General features: G+C 41.5%; 1 protein-coding gene across 1 annotated transcript; it reads right to left on the bottom strand.

The window, feature by feature from the left end:
• Window positions 1-4,872: 4,872 nt before the first annotated feature.
• HACD4 (3-hydroxyacyl-CoA dehydratase 4) lies at window positions 4,873-22,464 on the bottom strand. Its single transcript, XM_084305165.1, has 7 exons — window positions 22,420-22,464; window positions 18,172-18,275; window positions 17,119-17,246; window positions 9,625-9,737; window positions 6,897-7,003; window positions 5,956-6,087; window positions 4,873-5,248 (listed from the first exon to the last, which is right to left on the bottom strand). Exons 2-7 carry the CDS (start codon window positions 18,266-18,268, stop codon window positions 5,166-5,168), a joined length of 660 nt encoding a protein of 219 aa, XP_084161291.1. The 5' UTR covers window positions 18,269-18,275; window positions 22,420-22,464; the 3' UTR covers window positions 4,873-5,165.
• Window positions 22,465-23,077: the final 613 nt, after the last annotated feature.

Consider the following 23,077-nt stretch of genomic DNA (forward strand, 5'->3'; position numbering starts at 1 on the left):
GTACAAAATACTTGAATGAGCATTAGTTGTTAACTGACAACCCTTTCTTAGTAATAACACGATGCCCTTGTGCAGTAGTGACAATGCACTGAAGGCATATAGCATGAACATACTTTCTGAAAGGGGTGCTATGCATGTTAGTTTTGCAACTGCTTTGTCAAGCCCATTTGTCAATGATTCTAGTGTCTCCTAGGACACTGGGAGCTCTAAGGTAGTTGCAATTTTTTGTCCACTTAAAGTCATTCATGTCTGCACATCTTTGCATGTAAGTAGAGCTTTTCTCTTCCTCTAGGTAAAAGAGGTAACAACATCTCTTTTCCATTTTTGTTGTCTTACCAAAGATGAAGCCCCTGCCATTTTCATTATTTAATAGCCTTCTCTTTCTGAAGAAATAAAGAACTTTAACACTTTGCAGTCTTGCTAAGACAGATCTTAAAGGTGGGTTGTATTCAATAATCATCCCCACTAAACTCAACAAAAAATAATTGAAAATAATTGCTTGGGCACTGATCATTAATGGCTTCCAAAGCAGTACTACTGAGAGCATCACTGATTTTAACATTATGTCCCTACATAATGTTAAGCCATTATGTAGAAGCCACACCCCACTGCAAGAATTTTCTTAACATCAAGATTGATAACACTTCCCGTGCAGCAGAAACTCTCCTCTGACTCCTTCATTGGTATTTCTTACCTACCAAGGTTACCATTGCATGGCAGTGAGCTGTGAGGAACAGCTGCTGGCTGTTAACCCATGCCTTCAGTGACTGGGTGTGGGCAAGATCACCAGAGTGCTTGTTTCCATTTCTGAATTACGGTATAATGAGGGTAATTTCCTGCTCTGTAACCAGCTATATTCAGAGAAGACAATCTTGAGGTGAACACATAGAAGGACTCACTGGAAGGAGTTGTCAGTATCCCAGTGCATGACATTTTTATTAGTGTTGACTTCAAAGTAACCTCTAACAAAGCCAAACACATTTTAATGGTGCCGTCTCTAGTGTGCTGTTTCAGAGTAACTTACAGTGCTACCCATCTGAGTCTGCATGTGTCTTAGCATTTTAGCTCAGATTAAAAGTGTGTTTTTTAAAGGGAATCTCTGGGTAATGCCCATGTTCTGGGCCTTAGTTTGCTTAGTGGACCAGTGTGTAAGCTTCTGAATTAAAGCATATACACTCTAATTACTCCAACATAGTCCTATAACTCTGTGTGCTCAGCCAACAGGACTAAACTAGAGATAGTGTGAAGTAAAACCCTCCAAAAGGCAGGTAAGTTCACTGTTGGGCCCTTAAGGAGAATCACAGAATTGTAGGGGTTGGAAGGGACCCCAAGAGGTCATCAGGTCCAAACCCTTGCCAAAGCAGGTAAAAATCCTCCTACGCTGTAGTTACATTGGGCTGGTTTTCTTGCAAGACTGTGCATAGGCTGTGATAGAGATACTGTTCTTCCTGTTGTGTGCAGGTGCTGGATAATAAAAATCCTAGTAATTATTATCATGATTAATCATTTAATGATTAATGATTAATAATGGTTATCATTAATAGGATTTTTATTATAAGTGATTTCTTTCAAAATAGTATGTTCCTGTGGAGACTGACTTTCAAGGACTGAGGTGGACAAGTTGTTGGCTACTGCATTTTCAGTATGTGAGAAGGCAGCAAAAAGGGAGTTGGTGATGAAGAGATCCGTAGGACATGTTCCTGTTCCTGTGACTACAGGAACATGTCCTACGGATCTCTTCATCACCAGTATAGACATTCTGTAGGCAAACAAAAATAGTAATAAATAATGGCTTATAAAAATAAACAATAAATGATTGTATATATAATCCTTATAATTCTACTTTTACACCATTATTTATATGATTTTTTTTAATGTCAGAAATATGTGATAGGCTCTTTAGGAATAGAAGGCTACTGTTTAGTCACTTTCAATTATATATCACTTCTTAGTGATGCTCCTTCCACCTTGTCTATGCAGTTGGTTCTTTTTGTCTGTTTACATATGTGAGAAAAGCACTTATTTTTATTCCAATATCAGAATTCCAATATATGACTTGAATGGAGATACAGGTGAGCTGGGATATCAAGACTGAGTTAAATTTTGATCAAAGGTTTAAGTTCCCAAAAATTAAGTTAGGAAACTTTTAAGGCACCTTTTTGCCTGCCCAATCCTGAGTTTTATCTTCCAGAAATTAAGTAAAGCAGAGTTAGTGGCCTGCCCCAAGTTAGCTCTGCACAAGAAGTAGGGTGGGGGAGTCTCCTGAAAATAACGTCACTGTGGGGTTCCTTCTCACAGTGACTTGAAAAATCCTGCTACATTTCCAGTCTTTTAGCCAGCTATAAAAATAAATGCAAAGGGAGAGTGTTGCATCCTGATATACGTATGTATGTATGCATATATCAATCATAAAATAATAACCATGGCTTAGTATGAGTATCTGTGGTGGTTCTCGATGTTGGTTGGCTGCTGGGTGCCTACCTCGCCTCCTCAAGAGGACAGGGAGAAAACTGTGAGAAATCTCATGGGTAGGGTAGAGATGAAGACAAGGTGATTCCTTAGCAGTTACAACCACGGGCAAACAAACTTGACTGGGAGAAGATCAGTTTATTGCCAAATAAAAACAGGGCAGTGAGAAGCACAGGCACAGCTCTAAAACACCTTCCTCCCACCTCCCTCTTCTTCCCAGGCTCAACTTTACTTCTTCATTCCTGACTCCTCTGAGTGGTGCAGGAGGGATGGGGAACGGAGGCTGTGATCAGTCTGCAACACTTCGTTTCTTCCGTGTCTTCCACCTCACACTTTTCGCCTGCTGCAGTGTGGAGCCCCTCCCATGTGACACAGTCCTTCGGAAACCACTCCAGCACGGGTCCTTCCCATGGGCTGCGGTTGAGAACTGCTCCAGCACACGTTGTTTCCGTGGGCACAGTTCATCTAGAAAAGTCTGCACCAGCGTGGGTCCCTCAAGCTACAGTTCCTGCCGGGAGTCTGCTCCAGCACAGGCTTTCCATGGCTGCATCTTCAGGATGTAACCGTCTGCTCTGGTGTGGGGTCCTCCACAGGCTGTAGCACAAAGATCTGTTCTGATGTGGTCTACCACAAACTGCAGGGGCACTGCTCCACCATGGTCTTCACAGAATGCAAGGCTCTGCTGTAATGCTTGGAGCACCTCCTCCCCCTTCCTTTTTCCTACCTTGATGTCTGAAGGGTTGTTTAGCTCACATTTTCTCACTCCTCGTTCTCACAGCTGCTGCACATTTTGTTTTACCCTTTTGTAAATATGTTTTCACAGGTGCAGCCAGCTTTGTTAACAGGCTTGGTGTTGTCCCACAGTGGCTCTGTTTTGGGCCAGTTGGAACTGCTTGTGTCTGGCAAGGGGTCAGCTCCTGGCCTCTTCTCGCAGAAGCCATCCCTGCAGCTTCCCCACTGCCAAACACTTGCCACATAAACTCAACACAATATATGTCATGCTTCCTCATACAGGATGTTGATTCTATACAGTTTTACACCAAAAGCATTATATTGAATTGCCAGAGGGGAATGTGTCTCTGTTTCACCTTTCGTGTGTTACAGTAATTTGATTACGAAGTTTTCTTCTTTGGGCTCTCTTCTTCAAAGCTGCCATCCTCTTCAGCTGCTTTATGCTCTTCTTTATCCAGGCTGCCTACACTTGAATCAGTTTGGGTCTGACAGAAGTGCAAAGTGAAAGCACCTGTGCGTCTGATAAGGTCTGAGTTACTAACTCTGTCTGCAGTGCTTTCAAAATATCCGGGGTTGCCCATTGAACTATTGCATGTGTGACCCTGTTGCTTATGTTTCATAAATACTCCAGTAGTCACAGCAGTCTGCAGGCATTGTCTGCCACATATATTGAATAAAAACGATAGTAGGTGACTTTTCATAACAGCTTAGCTCATACGGACTAGCCCCAGTTGTTCCCAGTTACAACAGTCTGAACCCCCTCTTAAGCTGTATGGCTTAGAAAGTTGTAACAACAGCCTCTTCGTAACGTGATTGCATTTGTTTTCCTTGTAACTCTCTCCTCCAAGGTTTCATCCAAGTTTTTTTAAGAAATAGCCTCACTTTTCTTCCCCACCTGCATGAACTCAAATGCAGATGATAAGCAATAGAAATGAAATGTAAGAAAAGCCCCTGTCTACCTCTGAGCAATTTGTGCGGCAAGTATAGTCTATTTTCTACTATACAGAGTTCCCTGGGCTGTTATCCATGTTCTTGACACCCAGTTTCAAAGAGACTGTATTCTGTCCCTGTTCTCACAGATCGTCCTACAGAAGTATGAGGGGCGATGCACTTGAGTAAAACTGCATCTTCTACAAAAAGCAGAATTTTGTACATGGGTTTTGATGGTCATGACCTTCACTTCAAAGAACAACATATATTTAGTCTGGCTTGATCACATTTCTTTTGGTCACCTGTTTGCTGTTCAGCATGGAAGAAAAATCTTTGCAAGGAAAAAGATTCTTAATGTCTGCCAGAAACATGATTACAAGCTTTGTTTATGCCCCTTAAATATCCCCTTGGGCATACAGTCGATGAGTAACTTCTCAAGTGACCAAGGTCACTTGCCTTCTTGCTTTAGTTGCATTTTCTAGAGTCTTTTTTGCGAGGTGAAAGGATCCGTTGTGAATGCTCGGGGCTAATCAGCTGGTGAATCTCACAGGTTTCCAGCTTTTGCTCCTTGAGAGATTCCAGTTCTAACCAATTTAATATTTTTATATATATAAACATATATGTTTGCCTAATGTAGACTAATCACACATTAAATAATTTTGTTGTTGTTGCAGAATACCTGTTGCTGATGAGGCAAGAATTAACATGAAAACAAGTATTGTTAGTGTAACTGTGGGTCAAGGCACTCTTTTCAATTTTTTTTCCTGAGTTTTCTTATATATGTTAGAAAAAATATATTCATTTTAAAAAATCCTGACATTTGAAGGCAAAACTTGAAAAACTATCTAGTTATTCAGAGCAACTACTTTTTGTAGGTGCATTAGAGACCTTTGTTTTCTGAAAATTCAACACAGCTGGATAATGTGCATCCAAACAGGAGTTGTGCATTGAAAATCTTTGTCTTATTTTTCTTTGCTTATAATACGCAGCAGTCCACTGGGAGTGTATTTCTTATTTCAAAGCAAGGTATCAACTTAGCTTCTTTTCTTTTTGATGTTGCCAGTGCCTAGGTGAGCCTTCCTTTCTGAGAAGAGGTTCTGCGTGATAAAGCACATACCTGAATCAAAACACAAAATGATGTAAGAACAAAGGAGGGGAGACCAAAGCACCTTTAGTTCATTTAGGAGGAACAGTATGATTCTTTGGCTGGCAACCCTGAACAGTCCCTTGTGTGAACTGAATAACAGAACACTACAGTGATTAGATTATTCCAGTTAGCATTAAAACCAATGACAGAACAAAGGCTTGGCTGTAAGGTTAGCTATAGTTCAAATTTTTCAACAATATATGGTTGAAAAGAAGAAGTCTATTTATACACAATTTCGGGATTTTCTTTGCCACCCCTTTGATTGTTAAATTGGCTGTAGAAGTTTTAATATAAATGTAAGTCTTCATTGCCAGCTGGGAGGAATGAGTGAGGAAGGGTAGCATAGAATGAGCGTGTGACCAAATGGAAATTGATTTTAAAAAGATCTCCATAAGTATATGTAAGGCCAAGATCATTAAAATACTTTTATAGATATACATATATATTTTATTTTTATCCCTCCAATGCAAACACCATGTTTCAGAACCAATTATTTGTGTTTGAAAGATATCGGAATTCAAACCAGCTGGTGATGAACCAAGCTGTAGTATTCGGTAGATGTTACAGAGAGATTTACAGTTTCTGAAAGGAGCTGGACTGATTTGATTTTGATTTTTAGTTGCTATAAGTATTTCAGCTGTGCTGCGAGTTGGCTTTCTGGAAGATGAGATACTTACCTATAAACAGTACTAGCAGGTACGTTTTCAGAACATAGGGGAAGTAGATTGAGAAGGCGAATGGTAATGGTAGCTTGATGGAGTATGTCCCAAAGGTTTCAAAATAAGGCAGCGATACGTAGATTGCAAATGCTGTAACATAACACAGGAAATCTTTAGTCAAAAGGAGGTGGAAGATCATCAAAAAGCTTCATGTAAAAAAGCCAGTTACCTGGAAGGCACAGATTGCCTTATTATATACCGAATTTAGCGTATTGTTTGTATGCATATGTACATGCTATTTTCTCCTTGAGTTCAGTTTCATAGGTCTGAGATGCCAATTGTTCTTAACACTAGAATTAGTAAAGTTTACTGTTCAATAACAAATTCTGCCACTGCCATAGCTGCATCGTTGGCAGTTTGATCTCAGTGGGGACATTTGCTGGTGTGTGATAAGCAACTAAGCATGGCCTAAGCTGCTAGTGTCAGGTTCAGTGGGGGAACGAGCAGCTTTGCTATTTGTAGGCTAATGTGGTCAGTCTGGAATGGGGAATTTGTGTGTCTTTCAAGGAGCTATTTTGTTTATCCAGAGAGATAAGTGTTTTCCTGTACTGTTAAAAAGCAAACAGAACCTCAAATAAGGAGAAAAAAAAAAAAAAAAAAAAGTACAGAAAAGAGGGAGATAGGTGATACAGAGGTTAATAAGACAGTACATAAACATTTATAAGTACTTTGGCAACACAAAATATCTTAAAAACACAAATGACAATCAAACTGATCACATTTTATTGGAGAAGATTAATGAAGCAAGTGGTTTGTCCCCTTCCTATAGAGTCATAGAATCATACAACGGTTTGGGTTGGAAGGGGCCTTAAAGACCCACCACCAATTCCAGCATCCCCAGGGACACCGACCCTTAAACCAGGAGCTCAAAGCCCCATCCAGCCTGGCCATCTCCTTACCTTTAGCCAGAACAGAAAGGGGGTAGAGCAGGATACAGAGTGAGAAGTTCAGCCACGTCAGTGGTAGGTAGTATATTCCTGTCCTTGCTAACATGTTGTAAGTGTACCTGCAGCAACAGAAGAGCAGATGACTCAGAAGGAACAAGCATGTAAAGAATGTTTATTTATAAGCATCTTTATAAGCTTCTTTCTATTTAAAGAAATACTATTGAAGAATCTGAGGCAGTTGCAGAAGAGTGTGGAGGTGAACATCTGAGAACCTTTCAGAGCAGATCTGCAGAAATTTTGTTCAGGCCAGCTGGTATTCAGGTCTGAAAATTCATTGTTTCAGAAGCCTTGTCTGCAGTGCTACCTAGAGCAGTCAGACAGCAATACAGCCCTCCAGCCCAAAGGTGTTCTCAGAAAACAACAAGATTTCACATCAGTCCATCAGAAAACAAATTTCAGATAGGGTTGTTACAACTGAGAGGGGCATATAGTGTCTGACTGTTGCTTGGGATTGACAAAATGCTGATTTACGACTGCTGAAATGGCTAAAGCACTGGTGGAGGAGGCTAAACAGTGAGATAATAAAAGGTACTCACTCTTCTGTAGCACAACAGCTGCCCCTCCTCCAGGCATCAGGAGGAGTCACTGGTTAAAAAGCAGCTACAGTCCAATGCAATGCAGCTTTTTTTTTTTTTTTTTTTTTAATGTGGGTGTTGATGTTGCGCACTAGGAGACCAGGATTTCAGTCTCCAAAAGTGATCTAATGAGCGTGTGTGATCTACAAACAAACTAGTGGTTTTCCAGATACTGGAGAAACTTATCTGATCACTTTTTTTGGGGGGGTTATTTGGAAGGCTCTTTGACCTGTGGTCATGCTAGACATATCTAAAAAAAGATTTGTAAGCCACTGTTAGCCAGAACTGTTTCTGACAGATAGAACCAGCATTAAATAAATTTTCTGTACATGCCTTGTATTCGTTCATTTGACTACTTGTGTATTATTCCCACATTGTAGAAGAGGAGTTTGATAGGCTGGAAACATACCATCTTCTCTCAGGCTTGCCCTCCACAACCTCCAGATTGTCTCCATTTTTTTCATTACTGTTTTTAAGGGATAATCTCAACCTAGCACAAAAAGGAGACAGGTACTTCCTTTCTCTATACCTTATTGGACTGTTTATGGTATAAGCAAGAAAGCTCAAATATGGGAAGCTTCACAGAATATGCCCTCAGTATATCTTCAGCCATAATGCAGAGGATATGTACGTCCCTGAAGAATGAAGAATTTATAATACTTTAGGACCAGTATGCTGACAGATGGGATAATTTCCAGTGTACTTTTAGACATGTGTTGCTTTGGTTGCTGGGGTTCAGCACAGATGCTGTAAAATAAACCAGAATTGATTTCTAATTCACTGTGAGTTATTTTATGCATTCTTGTTTGAATTGTTTATTTGCTGCTTCAGACCACAGTATTTTGCTTATTAAAGAGTCACTGTTATTGCTGTGATGTTGGACCATGTTCTTTAGCAATGATGGAAAATAATTATGCATTGTCAGGACCGAACAGCTAATATTTACACTTTTATTTACGCTTATGGCCTCTCCATATCTGCACAGAATGTTTTCATTTGAGATTAAGTTCTACTTTTTTAGCTTTATAAAATTCAAAAAGAAATGGAATGGAGTGATAAGCGAAATAATTCAGACATAGTAATTTACTAACACATGTAGTACAAATAGTCTGAAGCTGACTTAAAATCTTTCTTATCAATACTAACAGTCATTTTCCTTTTTCAGCTCTCTTTTGTAACACACATTTCCTCTGCTGCCCAAATCCATATTCCCCAGTCAGTCCTGAAAATAATGTATTCAAAACAGCAGAGAGCTATTTTAACAGGTGGTATGTAACACATAAAGATATTTGCTTCTGCATGGCGGCTGTCATGAGGGCTGTGTCTTGTTTGAACAGTTGTTAACTCCATACAGCTTCCTTGTAAGTCTACAAACTGAGATCCACAGAGGCTTAAATAACATTTGAAAAATGTTATTGACTGCAGATATCAATGCAAAAATCATCAAGATAGAATTTTCACCATCACATTTTACCAGGGAGAGGGACTGGACACCTTTCACTGTACAAAACTTTTGGGATAAAAATCCTGGACTGTGTTCCTATCTATTTTGCCTCATGTGAGTTCTCTCTGTGGTGTGATTTATGTCCAACTATACTAAAACTCTCACTCTCTGCAGCAGGTGCTCCTTGGCTGTTTGAAAAGCACAGTGCAATTAACCCAGAATAATCTTTTGGTCTTAGTAAGAAGTTCTGCGTGTGCTGCCTTACCATGCTGTCAGTCTTGCGTAAACACATTACGTTAAAATAAACTGATGTGCTCTTAAATATTAAATATATGATTGTAAATCAGTTTGGGAAATTACCGCTCCTCAGGAGATAGTTGTGATTCCCTTACACATTTTTAAGAATGTCAAACCCGTTGAACTAGAAATATTAATGCAGTGATTTGTGTAAAATCACACTGTCTCTTTGATATGGCAATTATTCTAAAAATCAATAGGTAGCTTACGAGGTCCAACTTCTTCTTTAAAATCAATAATGTGCTTTTCTGACAATTTTGATATAGTGAAATGATGAGCATGCAACATGGGTGGGGGGGAGGGGAGAGCTCTGCTTGCAAGAATTAACCATGTTCCCTTCACAATTTCACCATTGACTTCTTACCTGACCACATCTAATAAATTCCAAAGGAAAAATAAAACACACACGATGTATTTCCCTTGAACTTCTTCCTGACTGTTGATCACGACAAATAAAACAATTATTCTCTCAGTGATCTGAAAGGGAAAAAGAATTGTGAATTCACATGCCATCTTCTGTAGCTCTCATTTCAGTGTCATTTTGGCAAAACAGGAGGACACAGGTCAATCTGATTTGTTTTACACAGGCTCCAATGAACATTCATTTCTTGGCATACCTTTTGTTCAAGACCCCATGGGTACCCACCTCAGGGCAGTGTGATCACAGAATCACAGAATATCCTCAATTGGAAGGGAACCCCACAAGAATCATCAAATCCAACTGATGGCTGTGCACAAGACCACCCAAAAATCCAACCATGTGTCTGAGAGCATTGTCCAAACACTTCTTGAACTCCCATAGGCTCAGTGCTGTGACCACTGCCCTGGGCAGCCTGTCCCAGTGCCAGACCACCCTCTGGGTGCAGACCCTTTCCCTAACCCTCAGCCTGACCCTCCCCTGTCCCAGCTCCATGCTGTTCCCTCGGGTCCTGTTGCTGTCCCGAGAGCAGAGCTCAGCGCCTGCCCCTCTGCTCCCCTCGTGAAGGAGCTGCAGGCCGCCATGAGGCCTCCCCTCAGCCTGCTCTGCTCGGGGCTGAGCAAACCAAGGGACCTCAGCTGCTTCTCATACGTCTTGCCCTCCAGACCCATAGCCATCTTTTGCCCTCCTTTGGAGGCTCTCTGATAGTTTTATGTCCTTCTCATACTGTGACGCCCAAAACTGCAGACAGATCAAGGTGGGGCTGCACCAGCACGGAGCAGAGCAGGATAATCCCTTCCCTTGACCGGCTAGCAATGCCACCATGCCTGATGCACCTCAGTTTACGGTTGGCCCTTTTGGCTGCCAGGACACACTGTTGACTCACATTCAACCTGCCATTGACCAAAACGCCCAGATTCTTATCTGCAGGGCTGCTCTCCGACCTCTCATCCTCCTGTCTGTAGATACAACCAGGGTTGCCCCTTCCCAGATGCAGAATCTGGCACTTGCTCTTGTTAAATTTCATATTGGTGGTGATTGCCCAACCATCTAATTTGTCAAGATTACTCTGCAAGGTGTCAACCCTTGACAAGAGTCAACAGCTCCTCCCAATTTAGTGTCATCTACAAACTTACTTACTTAGTGTACCTTCAAGTTCTGCAGCCAAGTCACTTACGAAAATATTGAAAACTGTCCCTAAAATGGAGCCCTGCAGATCACAACTAGTGACTGTCCACCAGCCTGATGTAACTCCATTTACTATAAACCTTTGAGTCCCACTCAACAGCCAGGTGTTCACCCCATCGTACTATGGATTTGTGTAGCTGTATGCTGGATGTTTGGTCTGGTAGGATACTGTGAAAAACAGTGTGAAAGCTTTGCTGAAATCCAGAAACATTACATCAACTGGCTTCCCTTGGTCAACTAGTTGAGTAACCTTGTCATAAAGGAAATAAAGTTCATTAAATAGGACTTTCCACTTGTGAACCCGTGCTGGCTGTGACCAGTGACCGCATTGTCTTTCAGGGGTTTTTCAATAACTCCCAGAAATATTTTCTCCAAAATTTTACCGGGAACTGAAGAGACTGACAGGCCTGTAGTGATATATCTACTATGGTAAGGATGGAGGTTTGCTTGCCAATGGGGACGACTTGGGTTTGTAGCCCAATAAACCTGTGGATGAGACAGCTGAATTTAAAATAAGATTAAAATGGTCTTGCTCTTGTGAGCAAGGGTGACACCTGCTGTGCCCCAGTGCCTGTGGGGCAAGCTGCAGCACTGACCTCCTTGCCTGGGGGCTGCCTAGGAGGCCACAGGATGCAGAAGACTATTGGGCAAGCATTATGCAAGAAAGTGGTAGTCTCACAATCCCAGCCCTGGTTTCCTTAGCTTGGAGATTTGGATCCTGAGGGATCTCTCTCACAGAAGATTTGCAGAAGGTAGGAAGAAAAGTAGAATTTCTTGTTTTTCTTCCCTCCTTATTCCTGGCCAGAACTGATGGATTTCAGCTTATCATTTATGACAGTTGCTGCCGTAATATTTGTGTTATAACAACATTTTCCTAGTGGTTGAACCTTAGCTGACCCACAAGGTATGCCTTTAAAAATGAGAAGCTAGAAACATAGATTAAAAGGCAGCATCTCTAGCTTAAGAAAAATATTTAGTCAATACTAGAGCTCAAGAATTTAAAAACAAGTGTATCTTTTTGCAGCTTTCTTGGGTAAGTTTCATATCCATATTCATGCCCTGTCCTGTAAAACAAATACAGCTGTAGTACTCAGTACTGCTGAGAGTCTCCCATGAAACTATCACAGAACCATACTTGTTCAGTCTGATTTACAGTCTGTTTGAAAGTGTTAAAGGTTTGCATCAGTATGGCTTCATTTTTATTTTTTTATCAACTGGCACATGGAGTCACGTTTTCGTAAACCATCTTAGATTGGAATGATGTTATGAGTAAGACGTCAAGCCTCTGAAAAGTCATGAAATGGAAACCAATTAACATGGTGATTTTTCTAAGTGTGCTCATTCTTCTTCACTGGTTTTCCCCTTCCTGTCACTCCTTGCTTAAACTAAAACAGGAATCAGCCTCTTAGCAAGCTTGTGCAGTAGTTTTGCTGCATCATGTTTACCAGTTTTTGTGTGGAATGTTTTGGCTACAGACTATTTTTTTTTATTTTTTGCAAACCGCATTTGTCAGATAAAGCAGACACAAAAACATACAGCTGTCATTTCACTATTCAGCAAAATTACGTGAATGCAGTTTTTCATACAGAAAGAGAGCATATCCATCCCCTGCAGATCTAGTTCCTCATCTTGGAAAGAACTAAGAGACCACAACAGTTAAAATGGTTTTGCAACCTTTCTATCAAGTCTGTCATCTTGTGCAGTTGATCCCGTTGGTCCCTAACTCAGGAAGTGATTTCTAAGAAGGCAGGGTGTTGACAGGCCAGGAAACAGAGTGAAAGTTAATAAGGCCTGTGTATGCTGAGGAACCTGGCAAGAAAGTGGGGAAACTGGAAGTCTTGCTGCAGGATCAGAAACCAGTTATAACAGAGATAGGAGAAGCATAGTGGGACAACCATCACAAGAGGGAAGTCAAAACAAAGGTAAAAAGTAGTGTGAGTATTGAATGGGATTGTGTGCTAGAGATAAATAATAATAATAATAATAATAATAATAATAATAATAATAATAATAATAATAATAATAATAATAATAATAATAATGAATCTGACTTAAAAGGATTTTTGTTGAAGATGGTACAGTGCTGGCAGTGGAGGCAATTTGTTACAAACTCTACATTCAGATTGGGCTGTGGAGAGAGAATTCTGCAACTCTGTTAGTGTTACAGATATTTAAGGGAATTGTCACAGGGAATTGTCTCACCTAGAGACAAAAGCTATATCATGATAATGAAAAGGCCAGTGTATTTTTTTGATGTGAGAGCTGGCAGATTTTTCAAACAGTCACTCACTCCCCAACGGGTGGTGCTGGGTGCAAAAGTGCTAGAAAATTGTATGATCAAGTGGTTGGGAGCTGATCATTATTTCAGTGAGAAACAAGGGTGAGCAGTAGACAAGTAACCACCCTCAGCAATTTCAAAAGGATGAGCACTGACTGATGAGACAGGGCAGCTGTGGAGACCCAGCTCATGGCCTGGGAGAGAGAGAGGCTGCAGTGCTCCTTCTCTCCCCAGGCACAAGCAGATGCACGACAGGTGGCAAGTACTGCCTATCTGGGGTTCAGCAGATCTCCTCTGCCACAGGACTCTTGCTTGGACAGGACAGTGGAGCAAACAATCAGCTGCATTAGTTGCACACAATTAAGTCAGAGATCAGGCTGTGTAAAGCAGGTTAAGCACCTGCAATAGCAGGGAACACAAAGCAGGTCCCCTGTGGGTCTTTTGCTTCTGCTAGACTGCAGTCTCAGCCAACAAGATGTGGGATGCACTAAGCTGCCACAGAGACTGACTGAACACCACCTGTGACTTTGCTCTCAAGTAAACTCGCTAGGCAGCACGCAGGCCTGGCTGCCCAGTGCACATGTGATGACTTCACGAGGATGGATCGTGGCATCACACCCCCTTTCCATCTAAATTAGGAGCTTGCTTGCTTGCTTACTTCTATTCCCCCTCAAGACATTGTGACCTTTCCTTTCATAGCACTCACACCTTCTCCAACTCAGGGAAATCAGAGCTGCTTCTGCAGCTGTTAGTGAGAGGCTGGGGAGCTTTGCAGCAAGGGGTGGCAGGCTGCTACCCGAAGAGGAGGAGATTCCAGTAAATGTCCCTTTGTGTTATGCCCTTAGAGGCACACACATGCAGGTTTGTGTATATACCTATGCTTACATACATATATATACGAACTGCTAATCTGCAGCTTATTTTTTTATCAATCATCCGTCACTTGCACAAATGAAAATATGGTATTCTCTTCCACTACTCTCTTGCCTAAAAAAGAAAAAAAAAAAAAAAAAAAAAGGAAAAAGGAAAAAAAAAAAAAAGAAAGAAAAACAAAGAAAAAACAGAAGTCCAGTGTTTTCATGTTCATAAAAGGAAGTATGTGCTAACACCTCACCAAGCATAAATACAATGGTTTCATTTTTCATTCCTTCTTGATCTTTGTGTTAAACTGGAGTTTCCTTCCCCTCCCAGCGCTGGTCTCTCATGGGATACAGCAAGTGCTGTCGAACAGCGTAAATTTCCATAAGACAGCCTGAGCATTTGAAGCAAGTAAGCGAAACAGAACAGATCAGACTAGCTGAGGCCAGAGCAGAAGCAGGCACATTCACTTCCATTTTTTAATAACCATGACTGTGCAGTATCATAACTAGTATCAGAAACCCTTATATAGCTTGTGGATTTTGTTCATAAAAACACCAGTCTTGCATCTTTAATACTCTCTCCTTTGCAGAAGTACTAGTGCCATCAGCTTTTACTTTCAGACCAGAATACTAAATTTCATTATTCTCTGTTTAGGCAACTGTGATGACGTGACTCTTACTCTCTTCCCTTGGCCTCCTCTCAATCATTCAAGCTGCAAATGCTGTGAAAGTCACACCTTTGCACCAACTTTGTACCCCTCCTTTGGCTTCCCTTTCTCCAGAGCACCCATCGAATGAGACCTATCTTCCTTCTGTGGTGTGACTTGGCCTTGGCCTACCTAACTCTTCTTAAAAGTCTGATGGCCTGAGGCTGTTCCTCAATGAGGCTGTCCCAAGTAGGTTTTCCTGAAAACACCTCTGAGCTTGCTTTTCCACTACCTGTAATGTGTATCTCAAAGCTGATGAAGTAAATTCTTCATCCAAACTGTGCTTAAAGCTTCTCTCTGCTACTGTGTCTACGACACAATCAACTGTTAGAGGGGAGCGCTTGCAGCTTGTTTTATTCAAGCTGACATTACCTCCATCCCTGTGCTTCCCTGGCATGGCCAGTCACCTCTTCTCTCTTCCTAGTGATCACCTCTGAGATTAATTTAGCTGTGAATGTGCATGGATATACATAGCCCAAGGGATAATACATAGCATCAAAGGGTTTAAAGCCTAGAGGCAGAAAAGCTGATGGGAACACAGAACTGGGCAACCACTACCAAACTATTGCTAGTGTCCTATCTGCAGTAGTCCAGTTACCAGGCTGTGGTAAGGTAAGCTGTATCCTTTCCAAGTATGTTGTTGAAAATACATATATTCTTTCCAAGAGGCATGGAGGAAGGTGTGGCAAGGCAGAATATATATCCAAAAGCCTGTACATTTTGCTTGGACAGCATGAAAATGATGCTAACATCAAGGTAAGACAGTTGGTTTTGTGTTGAGAGAACACTTAGGGAAATAAGCAAGTAAGGATCCAAAGCTGTTTTTGTTGTGAGGTAAATGCTGGGAGTCGCTGTGCTGAATCCTTCCCTGACCCAGTTTCTCTGTGCTTCCCTTGAGAGCACTGCAGTAATTGCAGTGCCCCAGACAGGTCACTATTTTCTTGTTCAGATTATCCAGTTCACATCTAACATCTTTTGTGGTGGTACAGAGCAGTGTTTGTGCAGGTCTCCCTTATCTCTGCTTCTAAAGGGTTAGGTAGAAAAGGTACAGACCATGTCAGGGCTTGAAATGTATAAACTCTGCTAGGACAGACCTTCTTTGAGGTCTGTCAGCCCTATTGGGCTGGTCTTCCCTGCAAAACATGACATGACATTTATGACATTTGTTGAAGGTTACATTAGATCTGATCTTTTTTTTTTTTTTTTTTTTTTTTTCCTTCTCAAATCCGGATTAGTGTAAGAGTATGTAGATTTAAGCAGGGAAAAAACATTAATTGCATTTTGACAAATGTGATACTGTACTTGGTGAGCAGCTTGAAGAACAGAGATCTCTATTAGTCAATTAATTTCTAATGGAGATTTAAAAAGAGGAACATCTTCACCCCTGTAATATGTCATTTGACAAAAATGGGCTACCCAGAAAACTAAAAACACAACTAATTACTCTTATTCTTCTACCTTCTGACCGCTGAGAGCAACACCAGTTTCACCACTATTCAAATAATAAGGATTGGGAAGGCTTGAAGGTAAATTCAAGTAAACATTTTTACTTTTTCCAACGCATTAATAAAAATACCCAAACCTGTGTTTAACTCCAACAGAAAACAAGAGTGTGGTAAGGAAAATGTCAGAGAATCATCTTGTTTTCTGCTATATCATCTGTTCCTGAGGCTGGTTTTCTGCCTACAGTTGAACATACACCCTGAAAACCTCTGGCAGCATGAGCATGTTGCCACAATTTGCATATGTATGTGTGTGTGACCCTACAGTAAGAATACGACAATTCTCCTTTCTTCTCCCTCCCAGCATCAATTCTCCTGTGCCTTGATTTCTCTTTCTTATTCTTAACCAATTCTTTTCCTTTCACTCTCCATGAACTCCAGCAAACCCTGTTCCCTCTCTAGCAGTTCAGGAGGTTCGAGGTGCTGGTGGTTTTCCCACTGGCATGTCTTTGCTTCCGCACAACAAATTGTCTTGTGCTTGTCTAAAAATAAATATTCACATAACAGTGAGGAAAAAACAAGCAACATGGAAAAGAACTAGCGAGTAAAACCTAGCCTCTGAACATGTTGCCTCCTGGCTGCAGACATGTTGGCCAGAGAGGCCGTAGCCCCAGCCACCTGTGGCACTCTTCATACCCAGTACCTATGGCAGTGTTGGGGCACTCATTACTCAGTCTCATTCAGAAAGAGTTACAAGAGCAGCTCTTTCCCATGCCAGCTCTGTTGTGAGGCGAGAGCTCCCTCATATATAACCCTTGCACTTAGCAAACCATTAGCAGGATCAAGCTCCCTGAGGAAAGGTGCAAGTGGACCATGCAGGGTAGTTCAACCTGGGCTTGTCCCCAGGGCCAACTATGGCTGAAGTGTGTATGTTTTGGAAGGAGGGTCTTGAGAAATGGACATACCTGCAAAAACCTGGGGAAGAAACGGCTTTTATCAATGCCAATGAGGATGTGCAGGATCTCCAGGACAGATAACATCTGACAAAGGCGCATCACAAGTCCTATGGAGTAAAACGTGTCGGCCAATGAATCTACAGAAAAAGTGAAGAGGAAAATTAGAGGGCAGTTATACAGTAAAAGTCCAGACCAGCTGCTGAGTTTGCTCTTGCTCTGTTGCCCCTGAAGATAATAAAAAACAGAGTTCACAGAGTACCAGACTTTAGCAGAAAGGTAGCAGAAGCAAAGATTTAGGGAGGAGAAAAGGCATCCCACTCTGTGTATGTTTGCAGTTTTCACACAGAGGCAGGAAGCTGAGAAAAGCACGGGGGTGCCTGTATTTGATGCATTGGCAACCATTGTGCAGGATGTGTTGGTTCAGGGATATGCATTTAGGATATTTCTAAATATGAGGAAATGAATGAAGAAGGTATAAAACATGAGGAGATGTGGCAGTTCTTGCCTGTACCTATACCCATGACACTTCCTAAGACAAGGAGATGACAAGATAGCTATGTCATGTGTCTTCAACTTCCCACCATCTGTAAATTATTTTGAATTTCCAGTCGTTAGTTTTCTATTTTTGTGCCTTAACTCCATGCAACTGAAATAGAAATATGTTGTCCTGTTTGGGGAGATAAAAATTTGTATACAATAACCACAAGGATATTCTCTCCTAGTGGCTTCAGTAAGACTAATATTCACCATCATGACTTGACCTACTCACATTTAGGTCTGTGTCTAAATCTAAAGTTGCTGGCACACTACTGAATATTAGAGCTCATTAGTAAAACAAGAGCTTCATTTCTGATGCAGTACAGGCAGAATGCAGGTACCAGCAAATTGTTCATTCTTTTCAATAAAAGAAACAGTGCTTTTCTCATTGAAATTACAGCCACTGGTATTGGACACACAGAGCTATGCATGCCCTATTCATAATCCTAACTTTGTCTATGATTTAATGTTTCTGTGTATTACTGCCTCTTAAAATGTTTAAGGAAAATATAGAAGGAATCCTACCTTTTCCAAATGACATGAACCTGATGATCATATTTGTAAATATCCAGGAATGTCCACAGAACTGCATTAAGTCATACACAAAGAGGTAGGTGTTCATGGTAATGCTGTGGAGGTGAATATGATAAAGCGAGCTGTATTATTTAATACAACATTCAGACATTTTGATCTCTAGATATTGCACTCTCATTGGACTTGTTAGTTTATCAGAAAACAAAACAAAACAAACAAAACAAAACAACTAGATTGTAAACAGATCGATGAGAGCTGGCTGTGTCTGTCAATAGTCACAGAACAGTATTCTCCCTCACAGATCAAAAGCTCTCTTCATTAGTATACCTAAGGCATGCCCAGAAAAATTTACTGAGCTTCCACCAGTGACAGGGAAGATCTGTGGCCATACGGTGAAATTTGTGTCTCCAAAGGAGAGAGTAACCAAGCAAAGACACGACACTGAGTGATGGGTTTGAGCCTAGTCCCACTCGGGTCTTAGCTCTGCCTTGATGGACCGGAGGCATGGGCAGGATCACAGCCACAATGGCTCTGCCATGGGACCTGCACTCGTGCAGGCACCAGCATGTGGATTTCTGCATCTGGGTGATGTTAATCCTGTTTTTTGTGCCCCTAGGTTTTGCTTAAGGCAACTTAGAGTACAACACAAATAATTTGCAAGGTCCTCAGCACACAGTACAGGTGCAAGTGTTCATAAAAATGCAGGTGAGGAAAAGGAAAAGAAAGCCACATTTTGATCTGTTTTTATTCAATGCAGCCTGAAGAATATCTGATCTTCCGTTTTAACCAAATTGCTCTACGGGTTTTCCCAATGCACATTAAAACGAGATATTTGTCTTTCTGCACAATTCATGTTTCAAATTGTATTTAATAAAGTGCATTTCCTTCTGTTGAAGCAGACTAATTTTTATGGCTATTCTGATTTAATTTTAATAGATAATCTGACTCTCTGCAGAACTCTGTAGGTTCTGCAGAAACTTCAAAATTTCACTTTCCCAAGCATATATTTTCCTTTCACTTATTCTGGACAGAGAGGTTTGCATGTCCACCAGTTATAAAAAGGACTGTCTACCATTTTTAAAAATGGTAGCATTTTTAAAATGGTAGACAGTCAAAAATTTGTTAATTTTGTACTAGAATTAATCTCCTGTGTTTCACCAATTATTTCCTGTCCCAATAAGTAGTAAGATCTCTTTGTCTCTTCATACAGTGTGTATGCGTCAGCATGATATGTCTCTGCCACCAACTATTTTTCATTTGTATCTGCACATTATCAAACACATTGAATTTCTGTGTTTAGAAATACGTGAATAAGATAAATGTACATACTTCATTCCGAGCATTGTACTAAGACCATATGAAACACAATCATGTGCTTTTGCAAATTGACCTAGATAAACTGATCTAAATTTTTAACTTAAATATATGCTAGGGATGTCATAGAAAATGCCTTTCTTCCTCTCTTTCTGTTATGCAGGACGACTGCTATTCATATAATTACTTCTATAAGCACAGAAAGGTTTGTTGGCTAATTTACCTCCTAAGAGACGTCAATGCTCATTGACACTATGACAGTAAGACATATGAAGACCCTACAAGGGACAATCCATAAAAATTCCTTTTGGAAAAAGAATAATACAGCTGAATTGGACTAAAATACAGTGTAATCTATAAATATTGACCCAAAACTCCATCTACTCTATTGCTGAACAACGTTTCCTCTCTTGTGGTAAAGTAACAATAAAAACAAACAGCAACAATGAAACACCAGATGAGACACTACACATTGCAAAAAGGAAAAAAAAAATGTTGTGATATATTGCCTTATTATTGGAGCTTGTAATGGGTAGGAAAGTTATAGGAATAGCTGTAAAAATCTTCTTCAGTCTTTCCAGTCAGCTTCTCCAGCAGTCCCTTTGGTCAGATGCTGTCATGTTGGCTTTGCACTGTATGCAAGCTGAGTACATAGTTTCTCTCTTCTTCTGGAGTCTAGTTTGTTATATCTGTCTTTCTTCCTCAGAACTTGTCTTTCAGCAGTTCAGGCTTATTTTCTGAACCCTTCCTCCGTTGGCTGGATAGAAAATTATCATCGTTGCAATTCTTAAGCTGCTTAATCTTAGCTAAGCAGAGCGTAATGAAGAGAATGCTTGTAATTGTAGTTCATGCTAGTGTTTAGCCTGTTTTATGTTAAAACTCATAATCTCTTAAACATACTGGTTACTTCTGAAATAGGCACATGATGTTGTAACAGACTACCCCAAACTCTCCATGAAATATAGAGATGTGCTGACAGGCAGTGTAGAATCATAGGATGGTTTGGTTTGGAAGGGACCTTAAAGTTCATCTAGTGCAAAGTCCCCCTTCCATGAGGTGAAACATCTCCTACTAGACCAGGCTGCAGAAAACCCCAGCCAACCTGGCCTTCAACACTTCCAGGGAAGGGGCATCCACAACTTCTCTGGGCAAAATTTCAATACCTTTGTCATTATATTAAAATGCTTTCAAAATTCATGTTTGACAGAATAATGTACTACATCATGTTTCTGTAAGGGCCAGGTTTACAGCTGCATGCATACAAATGCATGTTGACTACAGACATTGTTTCCTCATACAGAAAAAGCAATCCATCACTGAATTTGTTCTGTAAATCAGATTGGAATTCTGTCATGTTTGGAGATGGAACAAAAAGGTCGAGGTGACCTAAAAATTAATAACTTTTGCTTTATTGTTTTTGTGGTCCTCATTACTCAGAGGACCAACCTCTCATACGGTGACGCTCACCACCGTGTGAAAGAGTGGCCGGATCTCCAAATGGAGTTTCACCCTACTGTGTTAATCCCCACACAAAATGTATCCAAAACCAAAGAGAGGCCTTTGACAGAAGTGAAGACATATGCAGAGAATAAGAGGTGATTTCAGTGTAATCACAGGAAATGGAAGTGTAATTGTCCCCTATGTTCTTTCTCTTCCCCAATGAGTTATGGCTGGTCCATTTTCCTAGGTAGCCAGGAACAAATTGAGGTTAACCTGTTCCCCAGTCCTAACAGTTTTGCGTCACAACAGAAAGTTCATCCATCTGCTTCTATTTGAAAGGTCACTGCCACTGCCACAAGAGATGGGCTTTAATTACATTTCCTGCTCCCTCGGCTCACAGCAGGCATGGGTGCACGTTTACCTCTCAGAGTCTGCCTCTGCAACACCCTTGAAGGCAAAATACAGACTAGCAAACCCACCAGCTGCCTGCAGGCAGCAGTTCAGTTCACAGCCCTGCCCCAGGCTGGCTGGCTGGCCTTGCAAACCTCACTCAGCCTTCCCAGCGCCTGATTTGCAAAATGGGATTGCTGATGACTGTATTCTTTGTAGTGTGATCTGCTTCGATGCTTCCAATTTGATTTTAATGCCGTTTGGATTGAAGGCATCGTGAGAGCACTGCACACTTTGGTACTCTCCTTGTATTGCTGACAGATGAAAGAAGCAGGCATGGGACTAGCAGCAAAGGTACCCAGAAGGCTGGATGGTGCTCTCTGTCATTTTGGTTCTCAGCTCCACACAACTTGCTATGACTGATTTTATACAAAACACACCAAAATGCCAGTGGTCAACCTTGCCTAGCAGAAATGCTTCACTTTACCCACCTCCTCCCCAAGCTGAAAAACCTACGTGCCTATGTGGATCACCAGGCCACTCGGGTCTTGTACACAGCAGAGGATGTTCCCAAACGACCCCTTCTCCCCTTACTCAGCAGCAGCCCCATGTCCCCACGGGCTGTGGCCCCATCACAGAGTGTTCCCGGGCAGTGTCGGGGTGCAGGCTGCCGCAGGGGTCCCTCCCATCCCACACAGGCCTCTGTGGGCTGGGCGCTCCCTGGCTGCCTCAGTGACCGCGCTCTCTGTTGCCTGTCAGCCCGTGCTGGCTGGCTGCACATGAGGAAGCAGCCCTCGCGCTGAAACCAGAGAGCGACGTTCCTTTTTTTCCTTTTTTTTTTTTTTTTTTTTTCTGAAGGGTAGGTCTGACAGAAAAGCCCCTCCGCTGACACGGTTTCCTTTTAACTCACGCTGGTCTGAACTTCTGCTCCTTCCCTGTCCCGCCCTGCCACAGGCTACAAGCTCAGCAGGAGAAGAGCTGCAGAGAACCCGCACCAGAGATGTGCTTTTCTCTCACAGGCGCATCCCACCCCGCTTTATTTCCCCTTGCTTTCGCATTGAGCTGCCTCAGTCACCTCCGCTCTGGGGACATTACCTGTTGCAGGGGTTAGATCGCCGCGGCTGCTCTTGATCTTTCTCCTTTTTTCTCTTCACAGCTGCAGCAGCTGTTTGCTGGGAGATCAGCCCTCCTCTTCCCTCTTCCCCCACCCACGACGTCACTGTGTGTAGCACCAAGCAGGAACAGTGCTGCAATGCCCGAGAAAGGAGTTTCTAACCCCAAATGTCTCCATGCTCCTCATCACCCAGCCTAGCCTAGCCTGGTAAAACCTAGCCTAACCTAAGCCAGCCTAGCCTGACCTGACTTAATCTAGCCTGACCTAACCAAAACTGGTTTCTCTCTTTTGTAAAAATGAGCTACTCTGTAAATCCCACTAACTTTGTTGCTTGAGCCAGTACAATATTTTGAGGGATAACTGGAGAGAAGAAAAGCAAAACTACATTTTTTTCCCCGTTCTGGTTAAATCATCAGTGTTACAACAGTGCTGATAACACAGTATTAAATACTAAGGAAGGCTGGGAGCATAGCATTAAAGGAGCACTTTAAATTACTTGAGATAGAGGAAATAGTTTTCGCTTCTTACCAAGAAATACCTATTTATTCATGCCCCTGTGAAATATAGGCACTACTGACAGAGTACATTCTCACAGCATTGTGCCCTTGAGTCTTTTGGATATTGCAATATAAATCAGAT

Source organism: Netta rufina, assembly GCF_964035555.1.
Source record: "Netta rufina genome assembly, chromosome: Z".
Lineage (NCBI taxonomy): Eukaryota > Metazoa > Chordata > Aves > Anseriformes > Anatidae > Netta > Netta rufina.

Coding starts and splice junctions, on each gene's coding strand:
- HACD4 (XM_084305165.1), bottom strand. CDS start 18,268: ATGAACACCTACCTCTTTGTGTATGACTTAATGCAGTTCTGTGGACAT. Junction 9,738..17,118: donor TCTTCCCCAGGTTTTTGCAG/GTATGTCCATTT, acceptor TTTCCCTTTCAG/ATCACTGAGAGAATAATTGT. Junction 7,004..9,624: donor AATTTATTAGATGTGGTCAG/GTAAGAAGTCAA, acceptor CTGTTGCTGCAG/GTACACTTACAACATGTTAG.